At 38.0% G+C, this 19,770-nt stretch overlaps 2 protein-coding genes across 3 annotated transcripts in view; one reads left to right on the forward strand and one right to left on the reverse strand.

Moving 5' to 3' along the window:
• Positions 1 to 3,419, reverse strand: part of LOC121417547 (dnaJ homolog subfamily C member 10-like) — a 28,846-nt gene extending 25,427 nt beyond the window's left edge. The window contains exons 1-2 of the mRNA XM_041611288.1: positions 3,369 to 3,419; positions 2,465 to 2,702 (exon numbers count right to left, since the gene is read on the reverse strand). Of these exons, the coding sequence (XP_041467222.1) occupies positions 2,465 to 2,659 (195 nt within the window). The 5' untranslated portion in view covers positions 2,660 to 2,702; positions 3,369 to 3,419. The remainder of the gene's footprint in view (positions 1 to 2,464; positions 2,703 to 3,368) is intronic.
• Positions 3,420 to 7,383: 3,964 nt separating this feature from the next.
• Positions 7,384 to 18,387, forward strand: LOC121417557. Of its 2 annotated transcripts, none has more exons than XM_041611297.1 (6): positions 7,384 to 7,830; positions 9,826 to 9,989; positions 11,641 to 11,919; positions 12,524 to 14,668; positions 15,216 to 15,340; positions 15,883 to 18,387. In XM_041611297.1, the coding sequence occupies exons 2-6, from the start codon at positions 9,929 to 9,931 to the stop codon at positions 16,099 to 16,101; spliced, it is 2,829 nt and encodes a 942-aa protein (XP_041467231.1). In that variant the 5' UTR covers positions 7,384 to 7,830; positions 9,826 to 9,928; the 3' UTR covers positions 16,102 to 18,387. The 2 variants fall into 2 exon arrangements, with proteins under 2 accessions (XP_041467231.1, XP_041467239.1); XM_041611305.1 differs by lacking the exon at positions 7,384 to 7,830 and adding an exon at positions 7,906 to 7,930.
• The last annotated feature ends 1,383 nt before the right edge of the window (positions 18,388 to 19,770 follow it).

Consider the following 19,770-nt stretch of genomic DNA (forward strand, 5'->3'; position numbering starts at 1 on the left):
GGTCACTTCCGTCTGGTCTTTATTCCAGCAATAATAATACACTGTCCCACGTGTGCCTTTCTGTGTTGGTTATCTTCAGTGTGAACATTTTTCAGCGTAGATTTCAAGATTTCACAAAGTTCAGTTTATGTAACTGTACCAGATCTAGATCCTCGATGATATACTGACAATTAAGCCTGGTTTACAGACTTTCTCATGAAATCAGTGTTTACTGCAACTACTGGCATTTCTCTTTAAACAAATAACTGATGAACAAAACTGTTAATAGAGAAATCACGAATCAGGGATAGCAAGATTTTTATCCAAAAAGACCAAAGTGAGACAAATGGCGATGGTGGGTGATATGTGGGCAGCAAGTGGAAACAACTGCAGGGACAGTTGATTTGATTCTTATACTTTTCATGTCAAAATTGATGGAATTCACCTTTGCAAAATGGAATTCAGGTTTTTGCTGCGTACATTTTCAAGTGACAAAACAGAATTTCCATTTTTAGATCAAGTTGTAAGTCTTGTAATAATGCTGTAACCGATTTTTATTCCAATTCCCGATCCGATCCGATTTTCCCCTTTTTTCTACATTTTTCCGAACTCCGATTTTTGACCAGTGGGGAAAAAATCGGATCGGAAAAACCAAAACATAACAAGACAAAAAAAAAAAAACACGTGGCGACATGTTTGCCGTCAAAATGCGCTGGTGATTTGTTTAGATCTCAGACAAAAGCGGTGGAAGGAAAAGAAGATAAAGGGGAAGAAAATTATGATTTGTTTTTATCTCCGATATTAGCGGAAAGGCAGGTGGAGAAGAAGATTATGATTTGTTTTGATCTCCGACATAATCGGGGAAGAACAAAACGATAATGATGATAATTGGTGATAATTTGTTTTGATCTCCGACAAAAATGGAGGAAGAAAAACAACGAAAAGACGACATGTTTTGATCTTAAGCGGAGGCAAATAAGATTTAGTTGAACACGCTGACATGCGCGGTAATATTTACGACTATCTGACTATACGTCCTCTAAGAGTTTACGATTACCTCCGCTATCACTACGATGTTGTAGAGAAGGTAAATATCATGGTGAACAACTCTGGATAATAATGCGTCTTTTTCGGGAGGTCATGCGACCTTTATGAGATTACGATTACCTCACGATGTTGTAGAGAAGGTGAATATCATGGTTAACCAATCTGGATAATAATGCGTCTTTTTCGGGAGGTCATGCGACCTTTAAGAGTTTACGATTACCTCCGCCATCAAAAATACGATGTTGTAGAGAAGGTGAATATCACGGTAAACAACTCTTGATAATAATGCGTCTTTTTCGGGAGGTCATGCGACCTTTAAGAGTTTACGATTACCTCCGCCATCACTACGATGTTGTAGAGAAGGTGAATATCATGGTAAACAACTCTGGATAATAATGCGTTTACCGTGATATTCACCTTCTCTACAACATCGTAGTGATGGCGGAGGTAATCGTAATCTCATAAAGGTCGCATGACCTCCCGAAAAAGACGCATTATTATCAAGAGTTGTTTACCGTGATATTCACCTTCTCTACAACATCGTAGTGATGGCGGAGGTAAGCTAATCTCAAAAAGGTCGCATGACCTCCCGAAAAAGACGTCGCATTATTATCAAGAGTTGTTTACCGTGATATTCACCTTCTCTATACAACATCGAAGTGATATGTTGTAGAGAAGGTGAATATCATGGTAAACAACTCTGGATAATAATGCGTCTTTTTCGGGAGGTCATGCGACCTTTAAGAGTTTACGATTACCTCCGCCATCACTACGATGTTGTAGAGAAGGTGAATATCACGGTAAACAACTCTTGATAATAATGCGTCTTTTTCGGGAGGTCCTGCGACCTTTATGAGATTACGATTACCTCCGCCATCACTATGATGTTGTAGAGAAGGTGAATATCATGGTAAACAACTCTTGATAATAATGCGTCTTTTTCGGGAGGTCATGCGACCTTTAAGAGTTTACGATTACCTCCGCCATCACCACGATGTTGTAGAGAAGAGGCCTATCGTTGATCGGCGGTAGTGTCGCGCGCTGGAACGTCATTATCTTATTTTCCTTCCTCCGATTATGTCGGAGATCAAAACAATTCATCATCTTCTTCCTCCGCTTTTGTCAGAGATCAAAACAAATTCTGCCATCAGTGTAGCGTGCCGCATTTGTCCACGCGCCGGCCACATACAGATTTTAATGTATTTTTTTGTTTTTGAATATCTTCCGATCCGATATCCGAACCGATTCCGATTTTAGGAGCAAAACTTCCGAACCGAACTCCGATCCCGTAATTGCTCTAACTTACAACATTATCTTGTAACAGAATTGCAGATTTTCAGAACCACAAAAGACTATTTTTTTAAATGGGAAATCACTGTCTCTACAACTGGCCAGAAAGTGAAAATAAATAGAATAGAGCGAAGAAAAAATTAATCACCTTATTCTTATCAGGATGCATGGTGAGAGCAAGCCGTTTGAAGGCTCGTCGGATATCCTTAGCATCAGCATCTCTCTCGATACCAAGTAACTCATAGAAATCTTCAGAGTGAACAATCCCAACCAAGGTTACCAGAATAAGAGCAATCAGTATGGCGGCTTTCCATGGCATCCTGGAGCTTGTCGGGCTCCCCATGATAGTGGATAAGAGCAATGATCTGCTCTCAAATGGCAAAGCTCTATAATGAAAAAAAAGTGGTTACGAATACGGAATAGAATCTGATCATCTGGACTTATACTGGTTTGAAACGGAGAACAGTTTCACGCCTGATCCAGGACGCTTCTTCAGCTCGTCTGAACTGGGGGGAAACTTTGTTGCCGCTTGGTGGCGATGGACAATAGATGTAATTGTCCGGCAAGACGTTAAGCTAGCATTTTTAAATTTTTTTTTACATATGATTAATCTATGAAGCATATAATTTAAAAAAAAATTTTAAGATGAAAAACAATAAAAGAGTTATAATGAAGAACACAAAATATTTTTTGCATTGATATAGTTCTGTAACTGATTACAAAATACAGGCTGACTACAAAAACATGTCAGCTTTGTAACAGCAAACTCCCGCGAGCTGACGAACTCGAACTTCGTCGGGAAGTCGATGAGGAGCCTAGCGGGGAGCGGCCGGGGTAGCGGCGAGCCGATCTCCGCCTCCGCCTCCATGCTCCAGTACCGGCAATCACTGATGATCAATTAAATCCAAAAGATATCGGAGGCTACACTGATGTCAATATCTTATTTAGTATTTCCATGAATTAAAAATTCATTCTTCATATAATTAACATCAAAATTCATAAAATTTCAATTATTGAATAAATAGCAACGAATAAATAAGTGTTTTTCTCACCAAAAAGCCTCTCGGTCTTCAAGTCCGAATGCGATATTCGGCAAGTACAAGCGCTCAGGTAGTAAACGTGTACGTAACATTAACTTATGGTGTTCTTGAAGGGAAAAAAGGTTGAGGAATCTTAGATTTGAGAAGACATTTAAGTTCATGTTCGTTATTTGTCTAACGTTGCCATGGACGTCACCGGAACACTTTTTTTGTATTTGTTTATTTCTTTCTTTTATTCATTTTTATTTTTGAGGGGTATCGGCGCCGGGGGGGGAGGTTGTGTCAAATAGCTCCATACCGACAGCAGCACTGCCTGTCATCATGGTCATAGGAATTTTTTTTTTTAATCTCTTTTTCTAAAAACAAAAAACTGTTGACTGCACCGGATGCAGCGAATAAAAATAATGACATGCAGTACATAACAGATACAAAATACAAAACAAAGTACCAACAAGACTGGTACAAAATGCATACAAAATAAGAATAAAGACATCGAGAGTCTTGTTCGCACATGCATGTGCAAATACCCCTTTTGAAGACAAACCACTGGAGGAGGAGAAAAAGAAGAAGAAAAAGAAGAAGAAGAAGAAGAAAAAAAAAAAGAAGAAAAAAAAAGAAGAAAAAGAAGAGGAAGAAGAAGAAGAAGGAGGAGGAGGAGGAGGAGAAGAAGAAGAAGAGGGAGTTATACCTAATATGATGAGAATTGGGAAAGGAGTGCAAGGGTCTGAGCAATTAAAAGGAGGGGGAAGTAAAGTCTACAATATGAAGAAGTATACAATTGTTGTAAAACAAGTAAACAACAGAAATATTGAAAATATTTGATTAAACCTTTTAATAACTGTATTTATCAGTTTTACGTCTTCCTTATTTGGTGGCAAGCAGCTGCAGGTAATTATTTTTTTTAAGTCACTCCCACGTGAAAATGTCACGGTTCATTTATCACAAGCTGTGCTTTCTGAGTCGATACCTCCATTGTTTTGTTCAGGTTCTTAAAAAATGTATTAATGCTTTTATCGTTGGAAATATACTTTCAATCATTCGTTCATGCCTAAGGGAACTGTGGATAAACAAGTATGGCAAGAATTATAATAATATAAGGGAGCGCGCAAAGCGCGCTCAGTTGCCAGGTATAGGGGAAGGCGGGGTAAGTTGAGCCACGGCAGCCCCAGGCCAATGATGAATGAGTCAGACATTGTGGTGGTGTCATGTATTGATGACCCATAGCATAACCCCTAACCCCACCACATTATTTCCAACTTTGAAACAAAAAGTAGTTTTTTAGAGGGAAAAATATGAATTTCAGCCAAAAAAGTAAAAAAGAGTGTGAAATAGATAAGTGCTTTATAAACACACACGTCTTTAAATATAATAAAGACATGATAACAACATTATTAGTCCAGGTATGGATCTTCATTCTTGTCATAGTCTTTTATATGATGGATGCATAATAAATGTGTGGATACAAAATTATCGCACTAAGTTCGGACTGGGGTAAGTTTAGCCAAACAGCATGGGGCAAGTTGAGCCATGGTAATTCCTATGGTAATGTATCTTAAAAAACAAACAAACCATAAAAATCGATTGAAATGCAGGCTGAAAGGAGCAAATTTACATGACTGCTCTTTTCCTTTTACAGGATGTTAGTATTTATAGAGAATTAGCAAGTGAAAAGTCTTTAAACAAAAAAAATGACATGGTTCTCCCCCCATACAATTTGTACATAGTTTTTGTGGCTCAACTTACCCCAGAAGGTGGCTCAAACTTACCCCATATAATGGGGCAAGTTGAGCCATTTGACATCGTTTTTATCAAAGGTCACGATGACTTTCAGTGTGGGGATAGAAAGTTATATATAGGTGGAAAATATTTCAGAAGAATTAAATTTCAAGGCAAGGTATACTTATTTCGACAAGATTATTAATCATATCAATTCTAACATGCAAAAAGCAAAAACTGTCACAACTTACCCCGCCTTCCCCTACTGACCTAATAGATACATTTTACGGACGCTGCCATTAAACGGATATGTATCTTACTGATCAAATAATGTGAGCGCGAAGAGTGAGCTGAACATTTTTTATATGCAGACCTAAAAAGGGACATTATAAGCAAAATGTAGTTTTATGATACGTACCTGTCTCGCTGATTAAACAATACGAGCCAGAAGCGCGGGCTGAAATTTTGTATATATTGACCCCAAACAGAGACATTTTAAGGACAATATATTTTAGGAATCAATTTAGAGTATACATATCTCACCAAAGTCATCTAATGCGAATGCAAAGCGCTTGCTGATTAGAATTGCATCAAAGCACACGAAGCACTTGTCATTGTAATCATGATTAATTAACATACGCATCTCACTAATCCAATATTACGAGCTCGAAGCGCGGGCTGAAAATTTAAGATATTCAGACCTGAAGAGGGGTATTTTAAGACTTGTATGTATATATGAATTCACGAAGACCGTACGTATTTCACAGGGGCCGCGATTTTCAAAGTTACCGCGGCCACTGATTCACTAACCAAATGATGTGAGCGCGAAGCGCGAGCTGAAAAATTTTTATATTCAGATCAGAAAAAAGTACATTTTAAGGACTGGTTTTAGGAATTAATGAAGAGCAGACATATCTCACTAAGACACTAATGCCAACGGACAGGAAATATTTTGTATCAAGACCTTAATGGGGCAATGAAAAAGAAGCATATGTCACTCCATAAAACAATAAAATCTCTATATATTTGTTGTATATTTATTTGATTTGACAACGTCAGGTCTCTCAAATAAACTTGAAAACTATAATGTTCCGAAAAACGTTTTCTCTATTATATCTAGTTAAACAGTCAATGCGAACACCAGGAACAATGCACGAAGACACAGGCCCTGAGAAAGTTCATAAAGTTATGAAAAAAAAAATGTTTCTTATGTAATATACAGTAAACATAGTCATAATATACGTTTCTCTTCCTTTCTTCCTCTTTTACTCCTTTTCCCGTTTTTCCCCTTTTTTGACCAGCCGATGGGGGGGGGCGTGCCCCAATGCCCCCCCCCGCCCCGTAGTTACGTCACTGGTAATCACTCTTAAAAGCTTACGATTCTGTAAAAAAAAAAAGACTTTCATCTGGACGATGAAAACAAAACCTCAAGATTATCCCCATGTTGTATCTTTTCAAGTCGGGGCTCTTTCAAGTATATATATATTTCATCAATACGCAGTGTGAAGAGTATTGATGCATGATTTGATGTTTTTATTGTGGTGTGACCCCCCCCCAAAAAAAAAAAACGTCTTCGGCTAAATTTTATGTTAAGTCTGTTCATGTTTTATGATTTCCTACTACTTAGAACCACATTTCACTGATATATTCCGGTATTAGCCATGAACATCCTAGCATCCTACGCATGATTCAAAATTTGTAGCGAACATCATTCTTCAAGATTTTTTCGAATATATGGGTGTCTGCCCTCACTGACACATAGGAGGCCATATTTCAGATCAATTGTGGTCGAAACCACGTCCTTTAATGGTCGAAACCTGAAGGTCATTACCTCAAAAAATATAATTGGGCAATTTGAAAGATACAGCTAGATCTCAGGTAATGGCTCATGCGGAAGGTGACGAACTGGGGTGACGAATCCGTTGTTCTCATCTAACAAAAAAATTATCGAGTCCCTTGTTGAGAATACATGGGTGAACAAAACGCAAAAAGGAAAACCTTTTGTATTACCAAACTTTTCACCGTTCTCCGCTTGGCTACACCTCTTTTCAAATCGACCGCTTATTGTCTGTTCTGTTTGATTTAGGAATAAACTTTTGTAGGCAAAACATGGAGCAAAAGAGCAAAGTCTACACGAAAACAGTCAGTAAGAAAAGAAACGGTTCCAAGTGGTCTACAATTCCAGACCTAATTCTGTTGTCAAGTGTTTCTGATATTAAATTCTAAGGATCTTCAACCTTTCCAAGTAAATGTAACAAAGATGAAAGGAATTATTTAAAGAAATTTCCTGAGAGTTTGAATATGGTGGACGCCGAGGGTGGATGATTGTGCATCCGAGTCTCGCTCAGATTCGTTTGACCCCACAAACCTATTCAAGGCAGTGCCTTGTTATTGGTAAAGCCTTTTTATGCATTGGTATGCAATCTTTGTTGGCTTCAGTTATCCCACCGCTGCCGTTGTTTGAGTTAGCCTCTCTGCAGTAGTTTTGAGGGTCACATCTTGGGCATGTAAATCATCGCCGCCTACCACATGCGTGTTTTATTCAAATTCACTCTTATTTTGAGAACCGTTCGTGTTTGAGGAGTCTGGCTGGGAGCTTAACTGTTTAAACTTGACGTTTGGAAATTGAATTGGTCGCGGGTATTTGTGTGAGTGTGAGGTGAACAAATCTTCAAACGTATATACACGCATGCCTTGCGGTTTTTAGATGAGGGGATAATGAGGACTTGAGACCAGACAGCAAATCAATTTTCAACAGGTAAGATTTACAGCATGTATTGTAATTTCATCATATTCGGACATCGTCATCGGTATTGCAATGGTTTGGACAGCGCAAATACGAGGATGTGGATGTTGTCGTAGGTTTATACAGGCCAGGTTTTAATGATTTTTCATTGCATTATATTGATATTGATAATGATGATGATCAGAAGATATTGCCGAGGACTGTAATGGTTCTGGGTATAATCTTTTTATTTTCTTGTCTTCGATCTCCCTTCTTCTTGTTTATTGTAATATATAAGTCTATTATTTATTCATTTAATTGCAACGCATTAATATACATGTATACATGATGTAAGATAATTGTTATGACGACATTATGAGTCGCGATTTATGTGATTGACGCAGTCGTTTGATTTCATAATGTTTGTGCACCTATGGATGATGATGATGGGGATGATGAGGAATTGTTGATGCATGGTGAAGGTGTTGGTATTGGTGATTGTAATGATGATTGTTACGATGATGACGAGTATGACGACGAAGGTGATGATGGTAATGATGAGGATGGCGATGGTGATGATGCATGAAGATGATGATGATGATGGCGATGGTGACGATCGTGGTGATGATGATTATGACGACGATAGCCATGATGATGTCATGATGACGACGTGCTGATGATGATTTAATGGTGATGATGACGACGATGATGATGACGACGATGATAATGATGACGGTGATGATGATGATGGTGATGATTGATGATGATGAATATGGTCCGACGATTCCTATTTTAGCTTAATTTTGCATTATCCTTGGCATATATGATAATACCCCTCCTTGTCCAAAATCCAATATGTTTCGTGGAGCTCGTCATTACTTTCCACTATTCTGAATTTATCTTTATTTCGTTTGCATGGTCTCTAAATAGTTTTATTCTTTATTCTCCCGTTTGTTCAAGAACAATTCATTAGGCCTAAAATTGAAAAAAAAATGACACGTTGAAATTCACTAAAATTCATTGCATTTAAAATCGCCGTCACAATTACGGTCGCCGGATTTTAATTTAGCCTAATGAATCATTATGTAGTTTGTACATGACGCTATGGCCTCAACAACAATGTGAATCAATCGACATCCACTGCGGATAGATAGCAACTGTATTCAATAGAGTATACCAAGCGTAATAAGAAACGGTGATTTCTTTAGAAATGGCCTTCTTCTTTGTGCCTTTGGAATTGTATTTTTTGTATTCGCACAACTCCTGCTTTATTTTGGTATTGATTTATCTTTGCTGAGCTCTCTATTCAAACGACCTCAATTTGTACATCATTGGCACGAGCGAGCGAATCGAACTTTGCCGTCTGCTCGCTACAGCATCTAATTTTGCTTATGTATTGTGATTTGTAAATAGTTAACAAGACATTTAAAAAACTTGATAACACCGTTGGGGGCGTTCAAGACCATCGTTATTCTAAACTATAATACAGTATTCATTTGTAGATCAATCCATTCATTTTCTATCTGAGGATAACCTTTATGATATTGTATTGTGCATTTCATGGTTTTACCGTGTGCCAATTCAACAGATCAACCTGTTGTCTCGATGAAGGTTAATGGAACAATGTTATAAAACAACCCCCCCCCCTAATTTCTAACCAGTTAATCATAAAAAATGTTTTGCAACACAATTCTTCCTTATAATATCACGTCAGTTTACTTATCCTTACTCTCTTCATAACAAACCTTAATAAATTAAGTTATAAAGTCATGAGAAAATATATAGGACGAAGGTGTTGGACCACGATTAAGGGTCGGTTACTCGGGAATTCTGTTTTATCTAACGCAAATGCCTTAAGATGTTGAGTAGACAATGCTATCAAAGTGCATCAGTAAACAGTATGATAGGCAGATAGGTGAAGTTGCAAAAGTTCATGATTACGATTTCGATAAAAATGAAAATATGAAATAAAAGTTAAGAACAAAAACCATTAATGAACTGAATATGGTCTCTTTCATTAAATTCCAGTTTCTTGCAGATGTAACCTTTGGTTTCGGAGTGTGGGATCTTAACCCCTTCATGATTTCCTTACTTACTCTATGGTGCTAGGAGAAGGGCCACTCGGAACAAGATGCCCATTTTGTGCCCCGGTGCGGGATCTCTTTGGAAACTTGGAAAACACACTCGTCATGGTAATTATCTCATTATTATGTTTCCTGTTGATATTTGTTTCTAAAAAAAGTATAAATGTTGCAATACCAATTGCCATTTTAATGACATAATATGTACAAACTTAACACTGGAGATCTGTGAAAATGCAAAGTCACCATCTTATACCAATAATTTGGCCAACTAAAATTAGGATTTCATTGGAATAAGAAAAAAAAATTTGGAACCATACATTCCTTCCAAAATTCCATGATAGTGATACATAATGAATTTCAAGGATTCAAAATAAATTCCGATCGGTTGCATATGAATAATGACCAGTCGAATGTTACATTTAGGGGATTCGAATTTAGAATTTAAGGCCAGAATGTTTGAATTCCGATTTTTTTTAAAGATTCCAAGGTAATCCTTAAAATTGAGCTTTAAGATAAATCCAATATTCGGATGGTCACTATTCACAGTCTGTGTTTTAAATCCTCTAAATGTAGAGTGTATGAGTGTTTATCTTTCTTCGCGTCAAGAAGCAAGTGGTGGGACCAGTTTGGATTGAGGACAATGCATCCATACCTGCAGTGCAGGTCCTAGAACTTTTACAGACCAAAACAAAACAATTAGATAATAGTATGTAATTTCCATTTACGCAAGCGTATGATATCCATGTCTTAAAATGCTCCAGAAGCCAGAATATCACTTCCTAATAAAAAAAAGTTTCGATCCTTAGGCTGCCTCCATGCATGACATGAAAAAAGTTTAAATCTTGGGAGAATTTGGGCACTGCCGCCCAGTTAGAATCCTTGGTTCCGTATAATTGCCCCCGTCCCTGTTTCCAAAATTTTGGAGCCACCCGGCTGCAGAGAGCATTGTACTTGATTGGATCACCCTATGGTATATATCAAGCTTTAACCGGCTTTAACTTTAGAGCTTTATCTCCAAAAGAGTTGTGGGATTAATAATGCGAGTTTCTGAATATAGCTAATGGGACTACAAAGGGTAATCCTTATCTTGGCTGTGCCTACAATGTTGTATGCTTGGTAAATGGGATACCTTTCATAAAGCTGCCTCAGACATATATCCTGTGCACGGATCATCTATGTGCAAACCAACGGTGACTAAAAAGAAAAGAAACTACGAAGATTAAATAGACACTTCAAAAAGGAGTCAGTCGGGTGCGCATTGTTACTTAAGTTTCATGATTAGTACCATTTGTAAAGTGCTTTAGTTGAGAAGTCAAAAATCTTTACTGTACTTTGGAAGCAAGGCGTACTTTGTCAAGAATATAGTTCTCGACAATTCAGTCGACGGACGCGTATTCTCATATATACGATGGGAAATTACATTTTATTTGAAAGTCTTAATTCTGTGTGGTTAATGTATATGTGTAATGACAACAGCTGGTACACTCCCGTCCTATTACAATATTCCGAATGCACAAATATCGATTTTTTTTTCTGAAATGATAGTCTTGAACTAAGTTGAACAAAAGGAGGATCATAAAGATTTGAAGTGTTGGTCATAAATGGATTCACCTTCTTATAATAATTAATCATTAATCACTGAACGATCATGTTGTACTTATATACGATAAATCATGTACATCACTATATTTTATCAATGTTGATAATCGTCTGAATGAATTGAACCGTTCATTGTTGAATGTCTTACAATTTTTCTCAGGAGGCCAACGGTCAAAGTCTCGTCATTCATCTGGTTCCCGCCCTGTCAAGGCGAAAGGTACGCTGGCGCACACCTTCACTCAAAAACAGGTAGATACCGGCCCTCCCATGTCCCCTGGCAGTGCAGGAGGCGTGTATCTCGGGCCGGAAAAGAAAGAAAGGATTTCGTCCACCACCACTACCACAACGCCAAAGATTTCCTCTGCCCAAGATAAGAAACTCGCTGAAATTCGCTCTCCCACCGACTACTATACCGATGGGAATGTCGTCATCGGCCAGGGTATGTAAACAATATTCGTAGGTGTGTGTGTGTGTATTTGAGTTTTGTCAGACGTGTATCAATCAGATATGATTATTTACGTCTGGGACCGACCTTTAACGTCACCATCCGAAAGACGTGACCAGGGCTCGAACCTCAGCATCAATTTGTAACTTCCCCAAAGCTTGGATTACAGGCGCACGCCACAACGCCCAGTTAGGAATCTGTATGGTCTTTAGAACGTAGAGGGCGCTGTTCAGAGCATTCTGCAATCATTGGTGTCTTCTGGCCTTCTGGGTGCCTCCTGTAGTAGGCAGATTTTCAAAGAATAAATAAGTACTGACTGGTCATCGTTGCGATCATTATTCTCTGAATACCTGTGAATGTATTGTTGATTTTGATTAAAATTGCCAAAGTTAACATGAGGAATCTCTATACGAAGTCTTCTGAAAATTTTTAGTCGAACCGATCCTGCTTTCAAGTATGTAGGCAACCCATTCTTTGTGTAAGTTTCCCATAATTAACCTTCCAACATCAGTGAAGGTGTTCAATTAATATCTTTGTTTGTCGTAAATAAATAAAATTTCACTGTAACTCAAAAATATTATTGTTTACGTTTTGATAGATGTTACCAAAGACGGAGAAGATACCAATCACTCGACAGAAGATGTCGACATCCTCCATCCAATGAGAGCGGAAAAGAGTTATAATGACACTCTAAATCCTGATGGAACGCTCGCATCTATCGTATTCTTCGAGGAGACTTTCATGAGTGCCAAGTTCTCTCACCTCACCACCAGTTCCCCGGGAGGAAAGTCAGCAAACAGGTCAAGGGTACTCGACACTACGACGGCATTACACGACTGGTCAGGGTTACAAAATAAGAGAAGTAAAGAAGTCACTGGTGTTATTCCGTCATGGGTGAGGCAAAGGAGATGTCTTCCAACACTTGATGAAGTAGACTTTGATCAGATTGACATCATCAGCCTACACAGTCTCCCGACGAATGAAAGTCCGCCACAGCCATTCTCACCTAACCGTTCGAATGACATGCGTCTTCAAAATGTCGATGACAAAAACGAAGAGAATGTTAGTAAGAACGTGAATTATAAAGTCGGTGTGACTCAACATCAATCACATGTCAAACATAGATTCACAGACGAGCACACGTCAAAGGATCAGAGATCCGTGCTTGGTGACCTTACGAACATTGATAGTTCTCCTGCAAAGAAACCTTCGTCTAAAATGCCCAATCATAGCGCATTCTACAAGATACCAAAGCGCGCATCTGCACGAGAGAGACGCTCCCGACGAAGTCGTCGAATATCGAACAGCCGTAAAACGAAACCTAATTCCTCTTCACGGGAAAGTCTGGTAAATGCACTGGACAAACCAAACGAACATACCTATGTGAATCTAGAATACATTGCTGGTATAATGACGAATAGTCCTCCAAAAGATGGGTCAAAGAAGATGAATGAAAGCATTCACGATTACGAAAGTATTTGGTCAAATTCACCTACTAAATCCACGGCTGAACAAAGAAGAATGAGGAGTATGTCAGAAGGTGGTAGTCGTCCAGGAATGTCTTCAGTCACTACCAGTGGCGCCAAGCAAAGTGATATAATTCATCAAGACGGACGAAGGTTAGACGGACAGAAAACAGTTTCCAAGCTGTCTTCAAAACCCGACCTCTTTGCTGATTTGCCCCAAGTGAGTCAATCTCCTCGGATGACGCCTCGCTCAACTCGTGATAAACAAAATGTCCAAGGTATTCTGAAAAGCTATATGTTGGGAATAAAAGAAACTGTTGAAAGAGATGCTGTTCATGAGAAAGAAACCAGGTCAAGTACATCCTCGTGGGAAAGCGCTACCAATAGTCATTCGACCGAGGGTGAAGAGTGTGCCGCCATTTTGTCGAGAGGTGCTCAAATCAATCCCTCCCATCAACACCCGACATCAAGAACTATTAAACAGAGCAAACCGGTTGAGAGGCAAGGTGGTAGTTCCAACGATTCCTTAGGCAGGAACGCTGGTGTTCGAAATATCAAGCGTCAGAATCGAAACGAGGGAATTTATTACGTTACTGAAGACTCGGAACGGAGATTGGTAGAATCTCCCTCTTTTGCAGACAATGCAGTCAGAAAAGCTCGAATTGTGAGGACAAGCAGCACAGAGGAAAGTTCAAGGGAAGTACCGGATGTTCCATCAATGCCGAAGACTCAAAGGAAGGACGTGGACTTTAAGTCGAAGAAGTCATCTCATATAGATTACAGACGTTCCCTGCCAGCCCCATCAGCAGTGGCTAGTCGGAGTCCCCCAAAGACACCACAACGTCGCTCCACTACGAATGTTCGCGCGGTCGAGACTAAGCTTTCCCAGAAGCAGAATCGTAAGATCCGCCGATCAGTAGAAGAAGATGATATCTTGGAGGCGATGTTGGTGCAAGATCAATGTGAGTCGCCGGCAAAGACAAATAGCATGGTAAAGGCAAAGGATAAGAGTTCTGAGTCTGGGAAAACTTTACCTGGTGACCCGTGTGTCAAGGATGAGATGAGCCGTGTTCAAAAGATCATTGAGGACTGGAATAAAAACTCGAAGAGCATTGCCCAAAGACACGGATCAACCCACTATGCAGGCGGTCACATTCACACAACTGCGAATGGCCCTCGAGAGCAGAAGATCTCTCAACAGCCTGTATCTTGGAATAAAGAACAAGTTGGCAACGCCGGAGTGAAGTGGATCAAAGGAGCCAGGAGGGCTGAACATGGTAAGAGTTTTCATTTTTGAAACTGTGGTCAGAAACTGTAGTCCCTACTGAAAGTAACATGGATTTTTTGTGACAGAGTCAGGGCCTTACAAACTAAAGGTTCGATTGAGAACACGCCCCTCCCTTGCTCTGATCACATTCTCCAAGAGATATTATGTCAATCCATGCTACCGTGGCCGACCGATTAAGGGAACAAGGTGAACCACCTTCAACAAGAATGCTTGTACGGACATGAGACATTGATTTTTCATTTGAAGTATATTTGATACATGTCAGAAATAGTTAAATAATTTTGTTACAAGACATAATTAAAGGGGATGATGGATCCTTGTCCCTTCAGATGTCTTTGTATTGTTTCTCTTTTCATTCAGAAGCAAAATTGGCTACTCCCTAGCCTTGGAACATTCTACAAATGCTCTAACAAACCATTTGGGGACGTAAATTGCTTTAAGAATATACTCTCTATCATTAAGTCAGGATGAAATATGGGTAAATAAGACTGACTTGTACTTGGATAGTTAATTCTTTGTTTTGGTCTGATTTACAGACATCCAGGCCGGAAGCTTCCCCCAGAATGACCCCAGAGCATTGCGAACTGAAGTGAATAAAAGTTCGGTTCGGCGAATCCCAACCGGGTATCCATCGCTTCCCAGGCCACACGGCCACAGAATGGTAAGTGATTTCATCCAACTTCAGAATTTTATTAATGTCAGCCCTACGTCATCAAAAAATATCTTTTTGGTGGGCATATTACTGGAATTTCATCAATATTTATTTGTAGATATCTATTAAGTTTTCCAACACGTGCAATTAATGACCTGTATTGTGTCTTTAAAATCAATTCAATGAAATGATTTAGCTCTCTCGGTATAGATTTTAAATTTTTTTCCTATTATTCCCATGGCAGTCATAATTTTCAAGATTTGCAGGGATGTATTCAATTTTTTTTTACTTTCATTCTGAAATATCTATACTAACCTGTGTAAAAACTTTTATTTTTAATCGAGGTGTAGGTCATTTTGAAATTAACCACAGATGGACTTTTGCAGAGTAAAATATGTCACGGAAACATAACTCGTTTTGCTCAGATCCATCAAAACTCGATTATTTGTTTTAGGGGTAAGACTGTAAACAATTTACAGGTAACATGGAGGTCGATCATTGATGGAAATATATAATCACATTAAATTTGTGATGTCATTTCTTTTATGCAGACGTCACCTAGTGTCACAGAAGTATACGTCACCACGCAGGCTTATACTCCAGGCGAAGTGGACGAAGTTGAAGCACAGCGTGGGGAGATTGTCGTTGTAAACTCGGCTATGCAGCGGGAAAACGACTGGATGTGGGTGTACGTTCCACGCACTGATCAATTCGGTTACCTGCCTGCATTTTCCGCTCGCCCTCTGGAGTTTCAAGTCAACGAGGTTTGAAGTCGGAACATGATAACATACAAATTGAAACTCCGATAACCCTTAAATTATTTTGGGGAAACTCTCCTTTCGAAAACAGTAAAAGGTGGAATGCATGACGTTTCTATAGCAACGGGAAATTTCCCAACATAACTTTTCTCATCTCTTTCTTGCCTTGTCTGTGAATTATGTTATGAAATTCAAATTAACTTTCAGAACTATAAATATTTGGTAAAATGGTTTATTGTTAATTCATTTTTTTCTTCAGAATGTTCAATTACTTTTTTGTCAAGGGTAATATGAGCATTGAACATATTATTTATAAAAATATAGAAGCCTTTACTCCTCTTTTATATATTTTTTCTCTCAATGAAAGTTGTGAAATTTCTTAAACTAAAATGTGGTTCACTCTACCTGAAGAATTAGAGAAACAAAAGTAAAATAAACCAATTATTCGCAAGCTATTACTATATTAATCTGATGCTTATGATTATCTATGCAACTCAACTAGTATTGTAGTGTGTATTTCAAAAGCGTTTTATTTTTCTACTTACTATGCAAAATAAATATTTCTTTGAAAATTGTTTTTCATAACCAAATCAATGATAGAATAGTATATTGAGTGAAGGGTCTAACGTAAATCAACATCTGTTAGATAGGTTACATAGGTATGATGACAAAAATAATTTATCAATTTATTCTGATCCTGTAGGATGCTCTGTATCTGCATAAATTACCAAATGCTTAATTTCGCCACCATTTTGAATTGCAATCGTCAAAATATATCTTCTTAATGATCCACATGTTCATCAGTAAGACAATGATTTCTCATGTGTATCGTTACTGTACACCACTCGGGCAAACAGTAAGCATTAATACAGTAATAGGAATGGTCGTTATTCAATTGACCTAAGAGTCGAAATTTATATCCAAATGAATTACATTATTGCAATACCATAAGTCAGTGCCGATCGTTGCTCTGTATACATAAATTACCAAATGCTGAATTTCGCCACCATTATGAATTGCAATCGTCAAAATATATCTTTTTAATGATCCACATGTTCATCAGTAAGACAGTGATTTCTCATGTGTATCGTTACTGTCAGCACTCGGGCAAACAGTAAGCATTAAAACAGTAATAGGAATGGTCGTTATTCAATTGACCGAAGAGTCGAAATTTATATCCAAATGAATTACAATATTGCAATACCATGAGTCAATGTCGATCGTTTTCAACTTAGGGATTTTTTTTTACATAAAGCCCGTCTCACACGCTTTGCGATCCGGTGCGACGCGATTTTTCAAGAAATCGCATTTTGCATTGAATATGAAAGTTCCAAGAAGTAAAATTATTTTATTTAAAGTTTGGCATACTGTTATGTAAACTAAAATCGTATTTTTACTTTGCGGCAAGCCCTATGGTCGGAATAAAGTCCAAATCGGCTTCAAGTCGCAGCCGATGATGACGTCATTACGATTTGAAATTGACTTTGTTTTTATTCATTCAGGGAGGGTCTAAATGCCTGAATTTCGATTTCAGTACTAGAGTCAGAAACTATGCGGTCAGCTCGAAGAAATATCATAATGATAATCATACTGCGCTTTTATAAGAAGCGATTTTGAAAACTCGCCGGCGCACCCCAATGTCACTCTGGAAACACAATCATATCAAAAGTGCAACTGCGCACTTTTCTGGTTGTGGAGTACCTTTGTACGTGCACCTTTCAGATTAGAAAGGTGCAAATATGCACCATTAAAGAAGCAACCATTATGGTTTGCTAAAGGTACGAAGTTAATTGTTATTCTTCAGGTGTGTAGCGGTTACCTTCCTTTTCATAACTCGTGATGAGAAATCATGAACGTGAGATCATGGTGTCATCGCATTGATAATTATAACATCAGAACTTTCTAATTCATTTGAGATATACCCCTTTATCTTGATATCCAATTTCCCAGTATTTCAAGAAAACTTTCGTTAAAAAATTATTATTTGTTTTGACTTCGTATCAACTTTCTAATCTACGATACCACTGTCGAAACAATTTGTTGGAACATGAATTTCTTTTCAAGCCAATGAGTTTCTTTTAATGTAGATTATCGCTTTATGTAAATATATCTTGTAAGATGTCATAATTCATGTATCATACTATATTTTTGTATATCGAATCATATTTTATTGGAACATTATTATCATTATTATCAAAGCTGGGAATTCGAGCTAGAAATGTTTTTTTGGCGAGTACTAGAATATTAACTCAACACGCCATAGCACAAACATATTTTTTTGAAGTGGTGTATTTTGTACTTCTAGCTTCTCCTGGGTTACATAATAATGTATATATCTGTAATTCTGTATACTTGGGGGGGGTGTCGGAGGAATGGGATGGTGTATAAAGGGAGAGGGGGAGAAAGAGAGATAGAGGGTGGGACACCCTAAGAGAGAAGGGGAGACCCAAAGAGAAGGAGGAAGAGAGAGGGAGAGAGATGAACAGACAGCGTCAAGACGATTTTGATATTTTATTGGTGACGATTACGAATATGTAGGCAATTCGCTTGTCTGTTTTCATACTCCATTGAATTTTCCTCAAGACGGCAAATCATTAGTTATAAAAACAGATTATACACTATAAATTGCAGGGATTTGAAATAAATCCAGGCGAATTGTACTTAGGGACCGATCGAATTTAGGATTTGTTTTTAATCCTAAAATATTTTCAAGTCTCAGGGGAAACCGAATCGTAATCCTTTAGAGATAAAAAAAAATGCATTTTTAGGATTAAAACTAAATCGAGTATTCGATTTGTCCATGACTATACAGTTCACCTGGATTGATTTCAAATCCATACAATATTTAGAGTGTAATTCGTTTCGTTGTATATAATAATGTATATGTATGGGGCAAGTAACTTCAAGAGTGATTTGTTATCTTTTTAGTGTTAATGTGTTTCAAGAGTGAATTTTTACACCTCTTGGAATGCAAGTGTGTGCACCTTTTTACTCTTTCACTCCACTAAAGGTAAAAATTCACTCTTGAAAGATTGAAATCCCATTCCATCTGGACTTTTCCCTCATCTCTGAGAGGAGTGTGATCAGGAACAAGCTCATTTGCATTTAGAGAGTACTGAAGAAGATAAAGAGTGAAACACTTTAAGAATCGATATTTAAAAATATAATTTATTGAGAGTATCAATCACAGATATGAATCGCATTAATCACTTTTTTACTCATACAAGATCTCGTACAAAATACATTTCCGATCTTCAAACGTTGCATCTTGCATTAGGAATACCATAATTTACAGATAATTCGAAAACATGTAGTAATTACATCCTGTGTACTTCAAAATAAGTCTGTATACACATTAATTTTCCCAGCTAGAAAACAGTACACATTCAGTACCTTTCATATACATGTAAATAATTCAATATACTAGTATAGTTATCGAGGCATATAATAATGATGGGGAATGTTTAAGTATATTTTAGCAATCATTAACAGAGTAAACACAATACGCTATGCAATAAGATAAATTGAGCAGTCGGGAGCGTTTCATGAAAGTTGTCTGCACTGACAAGTTGAATTTCTCCGACAGTTACCATAGTAACAGAGGTCAGTGCCTCTCAGCCAATCAAAACCAAGGATTTCACTGAAGTTGTCAGCACTGTGTCAGTGCTGAAAACTTCCATG

The sequence above is a fragment of the Lytechinus variegatus genome, chromosome 1 (genome assembly GCF_018143015.1).
Source record: "Lytechinus variegatus isolate NC3 chromosome 1, Lvar_3.0, whole genome shotgun sequence".
In the NCBI taxonomy this organism is placed as follows: Eukaryota; Metazoa; Echinodermata; class Echinoidea; order Temnopleuroida; family Toxopneustidae; genus Lytechinus; species Lytechinus variegatus.